Raw genomic sequence first — 21,882 nt, forward strand, 5'->3', positions numbered from 1 at the left:
GTGGTGTGCAGGAGGGGTGCGGTCTGGCCCGGCGCTGCTTACCTCAAGTCACTCCGGGGTGGTAGTAGTGCGCAGCGGGGCTAAGGCAGGCTTATATTATTGTATTTGTACAGTGCCTTGCACAATGGAGCTGCATATTGGTTAGTCCTGAGGTAGTAATGTAATAACAGAATAAATAGTAATAAGATGCATCTGAATGCAAAAGGATCTCAGTGCAAAGGAGCCAATTTGAGCCCCATAGTGAAATGCCATTACATTTTTCCAAAAAGGTACTCGAGTCTTGTTCCTTCCTAATTTCTGCTGTAATGCAGACATAGTATGAGAGCATGATTCCAGCTAACACATTATAGAGCCATCAACAGAAGGATCACCTGAGTGCCACAACCCTGCACACAATGCCCAAAGGCCTAAAAGATTCTGAAGTTGCCACAAGGTCACCTTCTCTGTAGCTATTACCCCCATCAGTAACTCCTTCCTTCAGGCACATTATTTTATACATTGGTAAGCACAGCTCACCCACCACAGTGTCAGAGTCAGTGCACAAATAGATCAGGTCTGGCCCCTCTGCTTTTTCAAGGGCGAGCAAAGTATTCAGTCTCTGTCGCAGCCTGAAAGAAATTGAGAAGGTAACAGTAATGTCCAAATCCCTTCAGCACAGTGTACAAGATATCATCCAAATTGTGAGCCACTGCAGCCAGTCCCGTTTCTCTTTTCATTACCTGACCCAGGAATTAAATTTCTCCAAGACAACACAGAAAAGTAAACCTCATGGGCATGGCCTGCACATCTACCAACGTGATATGTGCCAGCAATGCCCCTCTGCCATGTACATTGGCCAAACCAGAGTCTCTATGCAAAAGAATAAATGGACACACATCTGACATCAGGAATCATAACATTCAAAAACCAGTGGGAGAACACTTCAACCTCTCTAACCACTCAGTGACAGACTTGAAGGTGGCAATTCTGCAACAAAAAACCTTCAAAAACAGACTCCAAAGAGAGACTGCTGAACTCGAATTAATATGCAAATTAGATAGAATTAACTTAGGTTTAAACAAAGACTGGGTCATTACACTAACTGAATCTATTTCCCCATGTTAAGTTCTCCTCACACCTTCGATGAGTCATCTCGATTATCACTTCAAAGGTTTTTTTTTCTCCTGCTGATGATAGCTCATCTCAATTGGCCTCTTACAGTTGGCATGGCTACTTCCACCTTTTCATGTTCTCTGTATGTATTGTGACAAAGTTCCTCCTCTACCTTGGTGGGTCTTGCGCTTATTGGCAGATTTGCTCACCTCCGTGATCTCCCCCACAGTCTGGATCAACTCCTCCTGTGTCTGATCAGGAGTTGGGAGGTTTGGGGGGAACCTGGGCCCGCCCTCTACTCCGGGTTCCAGCCCAGGGCCCTATGGATTTGCAGCTGTCTGTAGTGCCTCTTGTAACAGCTGTGTAACAGCTACACCTCCCTGGGCTACTTCCCCAAGGCCTCCTCCAAACACCTTCTTTTATCCTCACCACAGGACCTTCCTCCTGGTGTCTGATAACACTTGTACTCCTTAGTCCTCCAGCAGCACACCTTCAGTCTCAGCTCCCTGTGTCTCTTGCTCCCAAGTCCTCACACAAACTTCCTCTCCTCTGGCTCCTCCCCATCTGACTGGAGAGAGCTCCTTTTAAAACCCAGGTGCCCTGATTAGCCTGCGTTGATTGGCTGCAGATGTTCTAATCAGCCTGTCTGACTTAATTGGTTTTAGCAAGTTCCTGACTACTCTAGTGCAGACCCTGCTCTGGTCACTCAGGGAACAGAAAACTACTCACCCAGTGACCAGTATATTTGCCCTCTACCAGGGCAAAATATACTGGTCCTGCACCCCACTGGCCTGAGTCTGTCACAGTATAAATATCTTCTTTCTGTGTGTTCCATTGTATGCATCCGAAGAAGTGAGCTGTAGCCCATGAAAGCTTATGCGGAAATGAATTTGTTAGTCTCTAAGGTGCCACAAAAAGAACAGGAGTACTTGTGGCACCTTAGAGACTAACAAATGTATTTGAACGTAAGCTTTCGTGGGCTACAGCCCACTTCTTCGGATGCATAGAATGGAACATATATTGAGGGGAGATATACATACACGTACAGAGAGCATGAAGAGGTGGGAGTTGTCTTACCAACTCTGAGAGGCCAATTAAATAAGAGAAAAAAACTTTTGAAGTGATAATCAAGATAGCCCAGTACAGACAGTTTGATAAGAAGTGTGAGAATACTTACAAGGGGAGATAGATTCAGTGTTTATAATGGCTCAGCCATTCCCTGTCCCTATTCAAGCCTAAGTTGATTGTATCTAGTTTGCATATCAATTCTAGTTCAGCAGTTTCTCGTTGGAGTCTGTTTTTTGAAGTTTTCCTGTTGCAAAATTGCCACCCATAGGTCTGTCATTGAATGACCAGACAGGTTAAAGTATTCTCCTACTGATTTTTGAGTGTTGTGACTCCTGATGTCAGATTTGTGTCCATTAATTCTTTTGCACAGAGATTGTCCGGTTTGGCCAATGTACATGGCAGAGGGGCATTGCTGGCAAATCATGGCATATATCACATTGGTAGATGTACAGGTGAATGAGCCCCTGATGGTATGGCTGATGTGATTAGGTCCTATGATGATGTCACTTGAACAGATATGTGGACAGAGTTGGCATCGGGCTTTGTTGCAAGGATAGGTTCCTGGGTTAGTGTTTGTGTTCAGTGATGTGTGGTTGCTGGTGAGTATTTGCTTCAGGGTGGGGGGTTGTCTGTAAGCGAGGACAGGGTCTATTTCCCAAGATCTGTGAGAGTGAGGGATCATCTTTCAGGATAGGTCGTAGATCTTTGATACGCTGGAGAGGTTTTAGTTGGGGGCTGAAGGTGACAGATAGTGGTGTTCTGTTGTTTTCTTTGTTGGGCCTGTCTTGTAGGTGGTGACTTCTGGGTACTCGAGGATATGACACATGATCCGTTAGCTGATACTCACCTGCAGACTTCTTGGCCACAATCCCCAGTTGGGAAATCCTAAAATTGGGAAAAGGAAGGGAAAGAAAGAACTTGAGATGTGATCAGCATCTGGATTATGTTGGCTCTTAACCCTTAACACACACTGTGTGGCAACCACTGATTTCAGGTTATGAGTTGTAGCATGAACCCTGGATCTGACATAAGGTATCCTTAACCCTTCCCAAAAGCCCTCCCCTAGTTACTCAGCTATGAGTTAATAGGAGTCTAGCAGCCCTTTCCACAAGATATCCAATTTAAGTGGAGTTGGGGTCAGTCCTGTTAACAGAACCATTGTTTTCTCCTTTCTGAAAAAAGACTGTTTCTCTACCACTCTGTGACAAGGTAGTCTGGCCCTTTAAGACTACTGAAGTCTAGAGGTCAGCCCACCCTTGCAATGTGACCATAGTCCTTTAAGTTTTGGGGATTCAGAGATGTCCAAAGGACTTAAGAAATAAGAGCTATTGAAAGGAAGCAGTCCTGGGACTAAGTAGTGTTTGTGAAGACAACCTGTTGTTATCTCTTTCAGGGCTTGGGACCAGGAACCTTGCAGAGTGGGCAGGGCATCTCTCTTCTCTGTCACAGGTGAATGGGATGAGTGTTGGGAAGGGAACCAACATCTATGATGCTTCCTTCTTCACAGCAGGGAGACACCAGCAGCAGGCAAAGGCCAGCTTGCTGATTTTTCCAAGATTGAGGACTAATTGTGGAAAAGGGGCCATCTGAAGGATAACTGGCCTAAATTACCACTCCTGTTCCAAGGAGGGAGGGCTGTCTATCTTAAGGAGGGAGTTACTAGCCCCCTGGACCACAACCACAGCTCCAGTAGGTGAGGGTTGGGGGTGGGAGTGGGATTCTTATCTATAGTAACTGGTTCTTTGAGATATTGTGGTTAGTGTGAATCCCACAATCTGTGCCCGCTTTGAGTGCTCAGGACCTTGCAGGTTTTGAATTATGAGGGAACTGAGAAGGGACTATAGATGCTCCACCATTTATGTGCTTATACAGGGTCAAGGGGCATGTGTGGTCCCAAAAGACACTGGTATTCAGTAAACTCTGTTATCACCATGAGGTGCAAGCACATTTTTAGTGGATACATACTGATGACAACATCTCAAAGAACCACAGTTCCTGTAAGATAAATAACCATTTTTATGGGAGAATTGCAGGAAAATAAAGGAAATAAAATTTAAAAAGAGATTTTTTTTTGTTGATGAGTCAGTAAACCTTTTTAGATCAATTACTTTCATGTAAAGTATTCTTGGGTACAATACAGGGAAAGAGTACTGGGCTTTGTTTTGGGTTGCAGAGCTTGCAAATTGTGCTGCTTATACAGCGTTGTAGTATCTGTAAACTATTGGGCCTGGTTTTTTTGTGTTTTGTTTGTTTTTAAATGTTCATAGTGAATTGATCCACCTAAGCTTTTTAAGCTGTTTGAATTTATCTGAATTCAAGAAGATTGTACTCACTCCTTCATCCTATACATACACACCCTTAAGTCTGTAAATGACAGATTTCTTTCCCATTTCAGTTTCATAGTGGTTATTCTGAAACACATTGTGGAATATTTGCTTAGCCTGTTAAATTGGCTAATACACTGTATTTAAGAAGTAGTATTTGGATATATCCTTGATTGAGAAGAATTATTGAAATGCTGTTTTGTTGCTTATGTCTCAGCTAGGACCTAATTCACAAACACAGACCTTGAGTTTTTTGAATGTATGACTGTGACAGACAGTAGAAAATGGAAATGCAATTTAACATTACTTTTTAAAAAATTGTTAGATTCTGTCCTATTTTAGAAAGCAAAATAGTAAAAACATAGAACTTCTAGGAAGCCATATAGGTGATGAGTATATGGTTTGGCAGGGTGCCAGGAAAATGGAAGTTTGCAGACATCACATTATGGCTGCCCTGTTGCCTTATGCTTATAACAAGCAACTAATTTTATCATTTAATGGTTGGAAATATTTTTCATCCTGAATCGGAATAAAACCCCAAACCTTAACATTTTTTGCAGAAGGAAATTACACAATATTTATTTTTGGAAATACTGCAGCAGGAACAGTTTGGTGTTTCTGAAATTAAATATGCTCCCTGGGCTCCCAGATTCCCCAAGAGCCTGGAAGCCCACAGAACCCTGGCTCTGTGCCAAGCAGACTGCTGAGCTGCTGGGAGCCTGAGAGTCCAGCTACATACCAGCCTACCAGGCAGATTGTTGAGCAACCCCCAGGAGCCCTGTCTATTTGGCAACCTGCCAGGTGAACTGCTGAGGGAGAGCAGGCAAGATGACAGGAAACCAGACAAGTTCCTGTGGGACATTTTGATTTTGCAGAATCAGCATTTTTCGATGGAAACGTTTCCAACCAGCTCTATTACAAGCATTCCAGATGGCAGAGATAAGTGTACTGTAAAAAAAATTACTGTATGTCTTTGGTTCCAGAAATCAAAGGACTTTCTTTTAAAATAGAGTATAACATTATTTTAAAAAGCAAATTTTCCACTTACTGGTCTGCAAATTGACAATTTTAGTTGCTTTTTTTATGATACAACATTTTTAATCATCCGTGTGTCTTATTCCTTATTCTTTCCCCTTCTTTTTGCCACTACATGCTTTGCCTTTTGCCTGAAAGGTGAATGTCTCCTTTGACCATTGCTGTTCTTTTGGCTGCTTGACCACTGAAATTAAACTAATAATGTGGTGGCATTTTTGACCCTAGCAAAGGATATAGTTACTTCTGTTTGCAGCCTCCACTAGCTAAGGAAATTTAAGATCTTACATGAAAATATAACTTATTGCCGTTACTAGCAGTACTAAAAACATGAGTTGCCTCAGGCCTGTAGTGGTCAATTGGGAATTTTCAAGGCTGCTTGCTTATCAGAATTAACAGATATTTATTGTGCTAGGGAGTGTAATATTGTACAACTTTTCCATGTATTTCTGTCCTGAAAATGATTTAAAAACCAAAAATGAAGCTCACTGTTACAATGGCTCCAATCCAAGTCACTATATAATTAATCAAGCAGATATAAAGCTAGTCATCTAGTTTTATTTTACTCAAGAAGTGAACCAAAAAGTGTTCTCTTCTGGTTCCCTTCACAATAGATTTAAACTTCTTAACCTTGGAGGATGAGAACTGTATCAGGCTTTAAGTTAGTTTAGCTTTTGTGTTCTCCCCTTCAGTTTATGTTCCTGAGGAGGAGCGGGCCACATTATTGTGTGTGCGTGATAGCCCATTTTTCAAATGTTAATTCAGCCACTTACATAATAACGTTTCAATAACATGTCATTGTCCATTTTGTTTACTGCTGGTAGACCACGCCATTTTTTCACATATTTTAGTATTCCAACTCTGAAGTCTTTGATACAAATTCTATATTGATGAACAAATGAATAGTCTTAGCACAGTCTCATGCACATCACCAAACCATCCTACAGTTTTGATATAATTTGCAGTATCTGCTTAAGAGACTCACAGTTGGAAAAACAAAGATGCTGTGTGTCAGTATTAATGTGCAATAGCAGAAGTTCTTCAGATACTGCAGTTTATAATGTGGCATAATGTGAGGCTCTTTCTAAGGAGGCTAGTTGTACAGGGAGACTACAGTTTTGCTTGTTGGGGTAATTTGGGGAGTTTTTTTTCCCAATATTGTATTTATAAACATGCTCAGAGAGACTGATCATTGTATTACATAAGCTGTTAAAATAGATGATAGATGGCCTCTCAATGAGAATTTTATTTTGGTTCTACACAGCTCTTCCAATACACTTCAAATCATGACCTGCAGGACCTCCAGCTATTCTAGTTCTCTCCTCTCTAGAACAGGGATCAACAACCTTTGGTAGCCTGTCAGGGAAATCCACTGGTGGGCCGGGATGGTTTGTTTACCTGCAGTGTCCGCAGGTTTGGCCGCTCGCAGCTCCTACTTCCTGCAGTTCGCTGTTCCAGGACAATAGGGGCTGCAGGAAGCGGCTGCCAGCACATCCCTCAGCCTGTGCTGCTTCCTGCAGCCCCCATCTGCCTGATCTTTTTGAATCTATATCTAATGAGTGTCAAGTATCAGGGCGTAGCCATGATAGTCGGTATCCACAAAAACAATGAGTCCGATGGCACCTTAAAGACTAACAGATTTATTTGGGTATAAGCTTTCGTGGGTAAAAAACCTCACTTCTTCAGACGCATGGAGTGAAAATTACAGATGCAGACATTATATACTGACACATGCAGAGAAGGGATTTACCTCACAAGTGGAGAACCAGTGTTGACAGGACGAATTTGATCAGGGTGGATATAGTCCACTCCTAATAATAGATGAGGAGGTGTTAATTGCAGGAGAGGCAAAGCTGCTTTTGTAATGAATCAGCCACTGCCAGTCCCTATTCAAGCTCAAATTAATGGTGTTAAATTTGCAATGAATTTTAGTTCTGCTGTTTCTCTTTGAAGTCTATTTCTTAAGTTTTTTTGGTTCAAGAATAGTTACTTTTAAATCTGTTATAGAATGTCCAGGGAGATTGAAGTGTTCACCTACTGGCTTTTGTATGTTACCATTCCTGATGTCCAGTTTTTTTACCCACGAAAGCTTATGCCCAAATAAATCTGTTAGTCTTTAAGATGCCACCGGACTCCTTGTTGTTTTTATACCTAATGAGGAAGTACATCTTTCTAATATCATCCTTCATACTTCTATATAGAAATTGAATGTTGTTTAGAATTATACAGAAAATTCAGCTAGCAAGGAAATGCTAAATTTCTTATGCTTAAAATCTACTTTTCTATATAGTTCAAATTAATTTCATTTTCCATACACAGGGTTTTCCTTTGTTACTCACTAGCTGTTTCTTCACTGCTTTTGAAGTAATAAGCTTACTAATTAATATTAAGAGTCTGATAAAAATTTTTCTTACTCTGGTAAATGTGAGTTCTGCTATCTCCAGTAAAAGAGCTTCTAAGATTTTTCCACATGAGCATATAGTTTCCAGGATCTTAAACCAGACATCTGCTCATCACAGGGAGAACCTTGTGTCTTGACAGGTGTGAATTGGCACTGTTATCAGCAGAAGGCTTGCATGCTGGAAGCTTGTGATGTGAAGTGCAGCTGGAGACTAAGGCCTGGTCTGCGCTGGCGGTGGGGGGCTCCATCTAAGTTACGCAACTTCAGCTATGTGAATAACGTAGCTGAAATCGACATACTTGCATCTACTCACCATGGTGTCTTCACTGCAGTGAGTCGACAGCTGATGCTCTCCCGTCGACTGCTTGCGCTTCTTGTTCTGGTGGAGTACTGGAGTCAACAGGAGAGCGCTTGGTGGTCGATTTATCGCATCGAGACTAGACGCGATAAATCGACCCCTACTCGATTGATTGCTGCCCACCGATCCAGTGGGTAGAATAGACAAGCCCTAAAATTGCTTTTCCTGGTTCTCACGCAGCAATACGTGGGCCTGCATTTCTGTAGACAGTTCAGTTTGTCAATGTGTGTAAAATGCTTGTAGGCAAATACGTCTGTGGCTGATTTTTCTCTCCTTTTTGGCCTGCATGCCTCTGAAGTGCATAACTCACATTTGGAAACTTGCACAACATTTCGTTTGACATTATGTGGCTGTAAAAACAGGAGTGATTGACAGCTAGAGTTCTGGATAACTCATTATATATTTTCCCCTATTGTTACATTTGAATATAAAGGCTGTGTAGATATGTGGTAACTTGAGCCTGTAACTGGAGAGTCAAGCTATCTAAGGTATTTGGAACTGCATAAAACAACCTCTTGAAAATACACATTTTTTCTTTGCAAATCTGAACATGTAATTATAGTCTAATGTCTTTCAATGCATAACTGTTAAATGTTTAGTATCAGAGGGGTAGCCGTGTTAGTCTGAATCTGTTTCTGTGACACCTTATAGATTAAAAACATATTGCAGCATGAGCTTTCGTGGGACACTACATGCATTTGATGAAGTGGGTATTCACCCACGAAAGCTCATGCTCCAATATGTTTGTTAGTCTATAAGGTGCCACAGAACTCTGTGCCACTGTTAAATGATTGTACAGCTCATTCAAAAAAAATTAGTAAATAGTCTGAACTGTCCTCTGTATTTAACTTAAAGCACTATTGTGATACTTAGAGCTCCTTGAGGTGTAGAAGGGAAACCAAGAGGATGGCTAGTACACTACCCTTTGTGGACAGCCAGTTTGGGGAGCTGGAGGTTAAGGTCCGAAGTGTTTCAGCTGCTCACCAGAGTATAATGTGGCCAATCCGCAGTTCTATGCAACTGCTTAGGCAATATATTAAAACTCCAGTGCAGTGCCAGAGCCACATCCAAGCAAACCCCCTCTCAACCATGCACATAAAATCCATTTTAGGTGTTTTGTGTACTACAGCAAAAATGATGTAGGAAAAACCGCAGTGAAATTGGGATGGATTTTTGTTCTTTTCCATTATTAGCTCTTGCCTAGGTTCTGATGGTATATGACTTCATAATTATTCCAGTAGTCAGGTGTGGATTATTTTTTCTTTTTTTGTAGATGAGTTTGTGTACTGCTCTTAAGTGAACAAAGCAAGAAAAAATAGTTTTCTTGGGGAAAAAAGTAAGGGGGGGGTGTCACTTGCCAAAGTCACAGAAGTGGCCAATGAGATTTTGCAAAACCATGTTTTGGTTTGTTCTAGTCAGTGGAGTAACAAAGGTATTGCAGAAACAGAGTCAATAAAAACAATTTATTTTTTATTTAAATCAGATTTTAATTTAAATTAAATGCATTTTTATTTAAAATGTAACTTTAAATTGTGACAAGCTACATTACAGGCCTAAACTTTCTCTAACAAATTCATTTAAATTAAAAAAAATAAGCGGTACATTTTTGTTGCCAAAGTTTTAAAGAAAGTTAAACCATTGAACTGATGGAAGTCACTGGCTAAGCACTGGAACCAGAATTTGTTTAGAGAGTAAGCCAGCCTTTGACAGCCTTTTGCCGGTAGAGAGAATGTTTCCTTCATTTCAGTTTATTCAACTAGTTCAGCTCAATGACTTGTTCATTCAAAGTTAAGAAACCAACTGGGAGTTGAAAAAGCAAGGAAAGCTTGTTTTTCCTCTTCCAATTTGGGAATAAAAACTAAATGAGGATGAGATCTAAGCTATATACCGTAAAATGTACAGTTATACAGTAATAAAACCTCCCTACTCCTACTTGATAGTTCCCTTTTTATACAAATAAGGATCATTTGTTCAGTTAGCTGGCACATTGCACTAGGAGTTCAAGTTGAGTTTTTTATCCACTGTGACCTCTAATTCCTTTTCTCAGTCACTGCTTTCCAAATTAGTCCAATCCTATGTGAATGACCTTCATTCTTTCCTAGATATATTATCAGCCCTCAGGAAATCATAACAAATACAAAATACAATAGTTTGCCTCGCCAGTGATACAAGTTACGGCAAATGCATCAAACTTGTCCTCGTCTTCTGACATTGGCTTTCTGTAATGAGGTGATACCTCTTGAGCACCACTTAATGTCTAGGTGTGATACTGCAGTCCTTTTCCCCACTCCTGGAGTCTTCTGTAGGTTGTCAACTTAGCTTGGCAGGTCTTCAGTGGCTTGACCCTCTGGCCTCATCACACATTCAAAATTAACTGCTTTCGGGGTAGCAAAGAGTCCAAAAAAGACTGCTTGCCTGCCCTCACTAGGGTCTTCAGCCCCAGCTCTGGACCTTTTAAATTCAGCCCTTTGCTCGAGCTTCAGAATGAGCCTTCTCCCCTTCTTACACAATTTTACTATTGGCCTTACTCTGGATTTCAACTCAGGAACCCTATAAATAGCAGCCATGTACCTTCTCTTTGATTCATTGCTTCTGCTTTCCTGGAGCTCTTCCCGCTTTGCCTCTTTATCTTCACTCCTTACCACAGGGTTGTAGTTCTCAGGCAGAAAGGAGTACCCTTATTTGCCCCTCTGGTCCCAGCCAGGAACTGAACTGCTTGAGTCTGCAGCTCCTTTTATCTGAATCTCCTGGGCTCTCATTGGCTGCTTCTGTGAGGCCTCTCTAAGCAGGCCTGGAGGACTCACTTTTGCTGCTCCTTTCCTGAGGCAAGATGTAGTAGGAATGTGGGCCCTCCTGTAGAGAACCGTAAAGGCCAGGTACACCCTGTCACACTTCCCATACAATATTATATCATATTCAACTTTGCTATTCTTGTCTTCAAGGCATTTAGTGGTCAGGGCCTGGGATACTTAAAATATAAAATAAAAAAGGTATATCTCCATATATATTATCTCATAGAACTGGAAGGGACCCTGAAAGGTCATTGAGTCCAGCCCCTTGCCTTCACTAGCAGGACCAAATACTGATTTTGCCCCAGATTGCTAAGTGGTCCCCTCAAGGATTGAACTCACAGCCCTGGATTTAGAGGGCCAAGGCTCAAACCACTGAGCTATCCCTCCCCCGAATAAAAGCTTAGCTGAAGCTCTGGCACAAAGACCACATTTGACATTTTCACTTTGACACAGTAGAATTGTGTACTGCAAGGGGTAAAGTTCATCCGTGCAGGAGACAGTGCTTTCTTGGGGGCCACTCCCAGACTTAGGGAACAACCTCGCTAAGCTGTCTGGTTGGTGTCTCCAATGCTCTTGTACCAATTTCCAGTGGCTGGTTGGGGAACCAGGCCTGCACTCTGAACTGGGTTCCAGCCCAGGGACCCTATAACAAGCAGTCGAGGTCAGTACAGTCCTACCACTTACTGCTGTTTCCCTAGGCTGCTTATTGCTTAGTGTTTTCAGGCTTCCTTTCCCCACAACTTCTCTGGGATTTACCCTTTTCTAGGGCTAGAAACGTGGGGCTTTCTCTTCCTCCTGGGTTTTCACCTCCCCTCTGCTCCCTGGAGTTGACTGCAAACTCTCTCCTGCAGCCTCCTTCTGCTGCAAACTTCCTGGCTTTGTAATCCATCCTGCTTGAACACAGCTGAGCCTCTTGTTCATTTAAGCCTGGTTCTCCCTCCATGTGCAGTCTGGTACCCTAATTGGCGCCTTAGGCCCACATTAACTCTTTATCACTCAGGTATCTTTTGCTGGCATACAGCAATGCTACACTGAGTTGATCAGTCTTAAATGCAGGGTGTGGATTCAGGGTACATTGTATATCCAAGTTACACAGAAACCATCTCCCGTTATATACAGTTACACATCTGATTGCATTTACTGTACAGTGTATAACACATTTTAGGGTTGGCTTGGTTACTTTGTAGGAACCAATCTCTGTACAGCATGCTCTGTCCACACACTGTCCATGTTCACCAATTCTTTACCTGTTTTCCTGACTTATCTTGTCCATCGTTATCTTGTAAGTGGTTCTCTAGGTGTTCTCTTCCCTTATCTTAGCTGTATAAATATTATTAGGTGCCCTGTGCTGTTTGGAGGAGCAGAAAGAAAAAACATCACAGCTGAAATCCTAGTTCTACTACCAACAACACAGCCCCCTGACAACTGTTGAGTACTGCTTGTGTGTATGGGCTGAGTGAAAGGTTAGAAATATTTAAGAGATAAGAATGACCATACAGATTCAGATCAAAGGTCCATCAAGGCCAGTATCCTGCCTCTGAGTGTGGCTGGTGCCACGTGCTTCAGAGGGAATGAGCACAACAGTGCAATTATCATATGATCCATCCCGTGTCATCCAGTCCCAGCTTCAGGCAGTTGGAGGTTTAGGGGATACCCAGAGCATGGTGTTGTCTCCCCCCCAGCCCAATCTTGGCTAATAGCCATTGGTCGACTTATCCTCCATGAACTTATCTAGTTCTTTTTGAACCCAGTTATACTTTTGGCCTTCACAACATCCTATGACCACAAGTTACACAGTTTGACTATACATTGTGTGAAGAAGTACTTCCCTTTGTTTGTTTGTGTTTTAAACCTGCTGCCTATTAATTTCAGCAGATGACCCCTAGTTCGTGTGTTTTGTGAAGGGATAAGTAACACTTTCTCCATACTATTCATGATTTTCATAGCACCACTCAGTTGTGTCTTTTCTTGAACAGTTTCATATACTTTTCAATCTCTCCAAATATGGAAGCTGCCTCATCCCCCTAATAATGTTTGTTGCCCTTTTCTGCACTTTTCCAATTGTAGTATAATTTACTAAACATTATGTTTAAAATATTTAGTGTCTGAATCATTAGGTTCCATGTAGGCAGATCAGACCTTCATTGTCAAGATAACTGAGCTCCATGCAATTCAGTGTGTGGAACCTCAAAAATAGGATCACTCTTGGCTGTGGATGTATTTATGTTGAAAAGCCCATGATGCATTTTGTAGGAGTAAGGTTTGCCCAAGTTATTGTTAAAAAAGAAAATTCCTTCCTTCCTCCATCTTGTGCACTTTTTGGCTATGGTCTTTCATCCCAGAGGCAGCTGAAGTTCCTTAGTACTCTCTCTGTGTAATTAAGTGCTTAGTGATAAAGGTCCAGCATAAAAGTATGAGAGTATTTTAGCACATGCTACACATAGAATCAGAAGGGTAGCATTTTTTGGGATATCTCTCCAGAAAATGTCCTAGCCTAATGATAGTGAATGGTAATGACTGGTACTTAGAAAGTAGTATTGTAAATTCTATTTAATGGAGATGAATTTAAAACTAAGTAGTTAAATAGTTATTAGCCAACTGTTCAATTGATGTAAAATTTTAAGTTTTAGTCTTTAATATATTTTCTGGCTACTTGCAAGGCTTTGGTCAAGAATGGCTAACTTCTGATGGTTCAAACTCAGGATTATCAATCACAAGGCAATTTTAAATGAGGAGTTGTTTCAAACTGGTATGATCTATGAATTGAGACCATTTCAACTGTGATCCAACTCCATCTCTTAAATGTTCATAACTAATTTTGCTGAACTGTTTTATTCAAATTTGGCTTGTTTTCTAGATCTCATGAGATTTAAAAATCATGCCAAATCTAGAGAACAAATGTACTGTTATTTATTATATGTAGTATTTGTAATTAGTTTTATTATAAATTGTATTAATTGACAAGCTATAATATTGAGAAGGGTTAGGTAAGTTATAAGCACAGGCTGCAGAGTTGCTGAGCTTTACACCTTGAGTCTACACTAACTTAATTCTGGTTTCAGACACTTAAGTGTTTGATTTTTTTTTTCTTCAATCTTAACATTGCCTTAATACTAAAGCTTTTGCATGGAATAAGATAGTAAGGTGTGAGTAAAGCTCTTAGTCACCTATCCTGCATTGAACTCTTCCAGGCCTGGAGCATTGTGAGCCTCATTTGAATTAGAGTCTGTGAGGGCGAAGTGCTCAGTGTAGAACTGAGACCTTAGATACTTCAGTGATGAGGTCCATTTGTTTTGTATGTGTCTGTTTTTCCCACTCCTGGAAAAGTGTATCACAGCAAATACACCAGTATAGAGGAGAGAGCAAAGTTTTATAGAGAAGTTGTCATGGAATTAGGGCCTTTATAACTGCAAAAACAATGAGGAGTCCGGTGGCACCTTAAAAGCTAACAGATTTATTGACCATAAGCTTTTGTGGGTAAAAAAACACTTCTTCAGATGCATGGAGTGAAAATTATAGATACAAGCATAAATATACTGGCACATAAAGAGACATAAAGCTTATGCCCAAATAAATCTGTTAGTCTTTAAGGTGCCGCTAGACTCCTCGTTGATTTTGTGGATACAGACTAACACGGCTACCTCCTGATACTTGATTTATAACTGCAGTGATTGATGTTTTAGAAATGCCTACGGTAGATATTACTCTTATGTGTCCATTTCTATGCTTCCCTCTAATGGTATTTCAGTTAAGTTTTGTTTCCCTACATTGGAACTCAAAGACAATATTTCAACATTAAAAATAAAACAAAGACTGTTTATCTCTCTTTTAAAAAGATGTAAATAGTGAAACAGTATTTTGGTGTATTTTCTAGGAACTAGCCAGCTGTGGATGGAATAAGAAAGAAAAACACATCCTTGCTGCTAATATTGTTGCCTTTACAAGGAGGTTTAATCAGGTAAATAATCTAATTAGATTTACAGAATTAACACTGCCCACCTGAATTTAACCAGGATCGAATTTGTTACTTCACTGATATACATGGATGTACCACATCTGAATCCTATTAAAACAGTGCTTTGATGGATTAGTAATCATAAAAGAATTAGATTTTTTTTTCTTGAGAGTTGTTGCCTCAAAAGGAGATCAATATGGGTGTAGCAAATGTGTTGATTTTAACTGATTTGTAATTTTTCAGATTAGAGCTACATTTAAATGCTGCAAAGAATGGATATAAAATAGGGTCATTTTAAGATGAGTATTATTACATGATACTCAATGGACATGAAGAATAATAATGGATTGGTGGTGTTGGATTTGGGCTTGTTTGTTTATTTTGTTTGCTCTTTTCTGATGGGGGATTTTATTTATTTAATAATAGATGTGAAAACAAATTGCTAAATGTCAAGGGAATATTTTTTTTCTTTCTGATAAAGAGTATTTGATTATAATCCAGTTCAACAACCTGCTCTCAAACAAGGTTTCTTCTAGAGCCTGAGATTTTCTGGGGTTCTAATGTAACCCTCACTAAACACAAAAACACAGTCAGTTTGCAAACACTGATTTGTTTGAGTCTGTTATGTAGACAGTACATGTATTCACCTTGTATCTAATAATAAAAAATAAACGAGTTAAAATTTTTTCCACTCATGTTGCAATACAAAGCGTAGCTTATCCTTATAACACTCTTGTAATTTAAAAAGGAAAAATCCTACCTAACAAATCATGTATATGCTAATTTTAGGGGCATTCCGAGTAACAATAACCCCGAAACTGTGCTTAGAGGGCACTCAGGAGCAGTTGTGCAGTTTGTCATTGTGCACAGGCATCTGGATGAGGGGATAGTCAACCACATGTTTTAGTGTAGGTTTCAAATGTCGCAGAGGAAATCCCTTGGGTGCATAAAGAAAATACGCAAGTCTTGATGCTAGCTAAATTCTGTGATTCAGTCAAAAATTGGCTGCCATTTTGGGTATAGGAGTCTGCTTCCTGCCTCTTCTCAGCTGTGAGGCAAGGGCTCTTCACAAATGAAAACATTCTCCCACTAGACCGTTCTAATAGCTACACTTCACAAGTATCTATGGCTTTTAAATTTACATGGGTAATCTTTCATCTTTCCCCTAAATTTTAAGAAATTTAATTTTTGTGGAAAGCTGCTAGGCTGACAGTCATAGAGGTTGATTATCTCTGTTTATCCAGAATAGGTGAGCACAGGCAGCAGCAGTTTCCTCATATTCCCACCGTTCTGCACCAGTAAGCTAAACCGTGTAGGAGTGGGAGCATTGTTCACTCTCTACATAGTGATAAACACAAGAAGCTTAATCTGTTTAATTTAACAAAGAGGTTTAAGGGATGACTTGATTATAATCTGTGATAGGGTCTTATGTGGCTGGGCAACCTAGTGGCTAGATCACTTGGTTTTTCAGTCTGTAAGGCCAGAGGGGGTGGTGATTTAATTGTTGGAGTGTTGCTGTAGGGATGCAGCAGCTGGAATTACAACTCATCGACTGCATATCCAATCAGTGTATGCTACTAAACAAATCATTTTATGTAGGTGGTTATTTCCTAATCTTGTTGCTCTCACCCTGCTCTCATTGGAGCTAGGCTAACTTGAGTGGAGCAGCTCAAGTGTACTAACTTCAGCTAACTGTTGCGTGAAGACAAGCCTTTACTGTCAAGCAGTAATATTCAAATAAGAAACCCTAGATGTAAATAGATTGCAGTTACTTTAAGGCATAAAAAATATTAACAGTGAAACAGAGTGGTTAATAAGTTTTTGCATTTAACGTTTTCTCACCAGTTTTGTTCTGAAAAAAAGAGCAGAAGGCAAAAGTTTTCAAGATAAGCTGTGCATTTTTTTAACACAGTTCCTTTTCTGAACTTGCAAACAGCCACCTTTTATATTCTGTACCAAAGACAGTAACTCTGTTAATCAGTGCTTTTACTAATCCATCCCTTGTGAAAGTAGGAATGTGGAGCTAAAAATCCATCCACTCCAAAAGCAATGAGTCATGCTTCCTTTCCATAGTCAGATACAGAATGGCCAACTCTTCCTGATTGGTTGATATCTGCTTTCCCTAGTCTACCTTAGGCAGCCTAAAAGTCCTGTGAACATCTAAAGGTTAAAATAAATAAAATGTTCAGAAGAGCATAGTGTGACTATTGCCTATTATGGGACACGGCTAAGAATGCCAAACTCGGGACAGACTGATAAAGATAGGGCAGGCACACCCCAACTGGTGATTATTCTAACTTTAGATTCACCAAACTGGTAACAAAATAGGCTTCTGTATTACCACACTGGTTAACAAGAAGCTAAACACAGTCTCCCTGAGGCAATCCAGCCCTTCTTGCCACCCAGACACCTGCTCTTTATTATGAGAGGTTACTGAAGACCAGATGAATCATTTGTAAAGTTATTCCAATCCCAAAGGATCAGCCACTTCCCCAAGTCATTGGATAACTCAGATCTTACCCAAAAGTCAAAGTTGTAGCCAATCCTTAGTAACTAATAACTAAAGGTTTAATGATATAAAAAGAAAAGAAGAGTTATTAAATAGTTAAGGAATCGTATACATTATAATTGATTTTTAGAGTTTTCAGGTCAGGATCATAGCAGTGATTGTTAAATCTGGTAGCTTGTTTTTACCCAAGCAGGTTGGGGGTCATTCAGATTCTTCTTCAAAGCTTCCTTAGAAAATTACAATCCAGAGATGAGAAACAGAAATGAAGACAAAGAAAATGATATGACAGAGCAGTCTCCCTTTTATATGTTCAGCCAAGTGCATGGAAAATTTATGGCAAAAGATGGAATCTTAGGTCACGTCCTCATCACATGTGCTTACATGCCGCAATGAGTCAGTGGCGCATTGAGTGTGTTTAGTCTCTTCAGTGGCCCATTGTGAGAGCTGAGTGTCCTTAATGGGCCATCAACACATGACTGTCTAATCCTGATGTAAATCTACCTGTAGTGGTGTCACCCAGGAATCATAACATGCATTTGAGATACAAAGATTGTAATTCAGATGTATATGTTTCTTTATAGGTCAGTTTCTGGGTTGTACAAGAAATTTTAACAGCACAGACCTTAAAAATGAGGGCAGAAATATTGAGCCATTTTGTGAAAATAGCTAAAGTAAGTGTGCATTTTTACTATTATTATTAGTCTTCAAAATAATCTCTTTTTTTGGTCTGTTTATCCACTCTTCTTATCAACTGTTTCTTTAAACCGCTGAAGAATAAAATTCTTTATAGCACAGCTCCTGCTATCCCAGTAAGTACTTGGTCATTGTGACACACAATGTGACCACCACAGGCTGATCTCCTCATACATAGCTATGTACAATGGGCAGTGAACTTTTTAACTGGCTTCTGGTATAAATATTCTAGTTTCATCTTTTTACAAGTTTAAAGGTGATTCATCTTGCCGCTATTATGCTGTTGAGCTGCAGTGGAGCCATGGGCAACATAATTACCAAAACAAATTTTTGTTGCTAGCACTAGAACTGGTTGGAAAAAAAATTATTTCCCCACAGAAAATTTTCACCAAAAAGTTGTTTTCATCAACATTTTCCACAGAACATTTAGAATTATTGGCAAAAAATTGAAAGCCAAAATATTTTGGCTTAAAACCGAATATTTCTCTATCTCGTTATCTCTAGCTTGCTTGCTAGCACACATATATATACCTGCCCCTGGATATTTCCATTACATGCATCTGAGGAAATGGGTATTCACCCACGAAAGCTCATGCTCCAAAACGTCTGTTAGTCTATAAGGTGCCACAGGATTCTTTGCTATTTCTGTTTTGACACTCTGTCATAGAGCCTAATGAAGCTGGAGTTCCGAGGCCTGATCCTCCAATTCTCTGCTGTAGGTGGGGCTCACCAGTTAGACTACAGTTTTTGTGATGCACCACAATGTCACCTTTTGGGACTTGTCTACGTGCAGATTACTGCCCAATAATCCAGATGTGAATCTGCAAAGCACCAGCTTGCTGCTCAGTTATGGGCTGTGTGGATACTGTTACTGCACATTGAAAGTTCTGGAGTGCAGTTTGACTTAATACACTTTCAGGTAGTAGTAAACCAAGCCGTGTTCCAGGACTTTCACTGCAGTGCACTGTAGCAATGTCCACATGGACTCAATTGGGCGGCAAGCAGGTGTGCTCTAGATTCATATCCTGGCTTTCTGTGCCATAACTTCCCATGTAGACGAAGCCCTTGGTGAGGGGAACTGTGCATCATGGGAAGATGTAGTCCTACTAGGGATTCAGGTCACAGAGGACAATAGAGCATTAGGCATGTGGTGGGGTGAGTTCCCCACAGTAGGCCTGCAAGAGCTGGGCTGGGCCAGGTGAATTCAGTCAGCTAATTAGGCTGCTTTAGGCTGGAGGCAGCTAGTTGGAAAGGGGCTCACTTGTGCAGGAACATGCAGGGCCTATAAAACTAGGTAGCAGGCTAGAGACTGGGCTGCTGAGAAAGGCCAGTCTCTCCATGGGAAAAGGGAGGAGTGCTTGGAGGCAGCTGGGAAAGGCTGCAGAAAGGCAGGCAGCTGTCACTCCCTGGGAAGAAGGAGGAGGGTTCGTGAAGTTGGTACACCAAAAGAGAGAAGTGGAACCAGGTGTCACAGAAATCAGTCCAGGGGAGGAGCAGTGAGGACAGAAAGAGGAAACTCAGAATTGCTCAGATGAGGGTCTCTGGACTGGAACCTGGACAAGAGGGCGGGCGTGTGTTCCCCTACCAGCCAGTGAGGGAGTAGTACTGGTGCAGACTGCCCAGGGGCGGCTCCGGGCACCAGCATGCCAAGCGCGTGCTTGGGGCAGCAAGCCGCGGGGGGCGCTCTGCTGGTCAGCACAAGGGCAAGCAGGCAGGTTGCCTTCCGTGGCATGCCTGTGGAGGGTCCGCTGTTCCCACGGCTTTGGTGGACCTCCCGCAGGCTGCCACCGAATTTGCGGGACTCGGGACTCCTGCAGGCAAGCCGCCAAAGGCAGCCTGCCTGCAGTGCTTGGGGAGGCAAAATGTCTAGAGCCGCCCCGAGACTGCCTAGGACTGAACTTCTGAAGAGGGAACATTGAGTGACCTAGCTGGAGGGCTAAGTCAAGAAAAGGATGCTGCAAGCACTGGAGCAAGTGGAGCTGCAGACTAGAGTCAGAATGACAGCATGCAAGCTGCGGATAGGGGTGTCGGCCTTGAGAACTAATCCCCAGAGTGAGCAGGAGGAGGCACCAGCACAGCAGTGAGTCGAGTACCTAATGACTAGGCATATGTGTTACAGCTTCCCTGAGGCACACTGGTAGCATTTCAGGAATGAAGCATTTTGGTTTTCAGACAGAAGCATGATGGTTTTTGTCTGTGTGACAGAGCTCCTTCTCCACCTCGGTGGGTTCCACGCTTCCATGTAGCGGTGGGCCAGGGTATTCCCCTCTACCTCAGAATTTCCCCACATCCCTGGGCTTGCTGTCCATACCTTGCCTGAGCAGGGTTCCTCCCAGCTTCCCTGATGGGGGAGGGGGAAGAGGAGGGGGAGGGAAGCCTCGTAGTCTCTGGTAGCCTCTCCAGGCGTCGTGGCCACAAACCTGGCACCCAGTTCAGTCTTTCCCCTCTGGCAAGGTCTCTTCCCTCAGATCTCCAGGGCCCGGAAGGGCTGTTCACCCTGTTGGGTAGGGTTTCCCCTGCCCTTCACCTCTGTACCTGTAGAATTTTCCTTCCTGGTGCTTGACAGCATCTGTACTGTGCAACTCTCCAGTAGTGCACTTTCCTCCCACAACTCCTATTGTGTACCCCACCCCTCCCCTTTTTCCTGTCCCCTGCTGTTCACCCCTTCCATTTGGCCCTGTTTGCCTGCGCCCTTTTCTCTAGTGCTTGTGATTTCCTCCCCCTTTTTATTTGTCTCCCTCACTGCTTTGCACCCCCTCATGTTAGTTTAGTTTCTTTCCTCCCCAGTGCAGCTGGAGGAGTCAGTTCTTCTATCTTGTGCTGGAGTTTGTGTCCCTTGGTTTTCTATGTTCTCCTTTGTTGGCGCCCCCCCTCCCCCCGCCACTGCACCTCAGCTTCCAGTCTAGCGGGGAGGAGCGGCAGTCTCCTTTCCCATCCCCCCTCCCCTTCTGTTTCCCTCCCTGCATTTTTGTAATTATGTGATGATGGCCTGGCTGCTGTAATATTATTTTAGTGCACTACCCATATATATTAGGAGTTGTATATAAAATAACTCTTTCTCATACCTAACCTGTGAAATAAATGGATATTACTTAGTTTTTTAACACCTTAAGTACTGTTATCCACAGCTAATACTGGAAGTAAGAATGAATGTACAGCCTCTTAAAATCTTTTTACAAATGAGTTATGTGAAAGTATTTCCCATTTTTCTTTGCTGCAGGCACTGTTTTGTAGGAAACCTTTTTTTATATAACACAGTGTTGCTTCTGCTCCTTCACGCAACACAGTCAAACTGTGGAACTTGTTGCCAAAATGTTGTGAAGGCCAAAATTATAACTGAATTCAAGTAGAATTAAACAAGTTCATGTAGGATAGATCGATAAGTGGCTATTAGACAAGATGGTCAAGGATGCAACCCCATGCTCTGGATGTTCCTAAACCTCTGACTGCCAGAAGCTGGGACTGGATGATAGGGAATGGATCACTTGATAATTGCCCTGTTCTGTTCATACCCTCTGAAGTTTCCGGCACTGGCCACTCTCAGAAGACAGGATACTAGGCTAGATGGACCATTGGTCTGACCTAGTATGGCCAGTCTTATGGTCAGATGTTCTCAGTTGTTTTGGTGATTTTTATAGCAAGGAATCTGTTGGGAATG

The 21,882-nt window shown here is 41.7% G+C and overlaps 1 protein-coding gene across 3 annotated transcripts in view; it reads left to right on the top strand.

The window, feature by feature from the left end:
• RALGPS1 (Ral GEF with PH domain and SH3 binding motif 1) overlaps positions 1-21,882 on the top strand; it is a 355,807-nt gene that overhangs the window by 72,489 nt on the left and 261,436 nt on the right. For 2 of the 3 annotated variants that reach the window (XM_030535186.1, XM_030535187.1), the window contains 2 exons: positions 14,942-15,025; positions 18,113-18,202. In XM_030535186.1, the coding sequence (XP_030391046.1) occupies positions 14,942-15,025; positions 18,113-18,202 (174 nt within the window). The remainder of the gene's footprint in view (positions 1-14,941; positions 15,026-18,112; positions 18,203-21,882) is intronic. The other variant, XM_030535188.1, reaches the window with a different exon arrangement.

This window comes from Gopherus evgoodei, chromosome 16 (genome assembly GCF_007399415.2).
Source record: "Gopherus evgoodei ecotype Sinaloan lineage chromosome 16, rGopEvg1_v1.p, whole genome shotgun sequence".
In the NCBI taxonomy this organism is placed as follows: domain Eukaryota; kingdom Metazoa; phylum Chordata; order Testudines; family Testudinidae; genus Gopherus; species Gopherus evgoodei.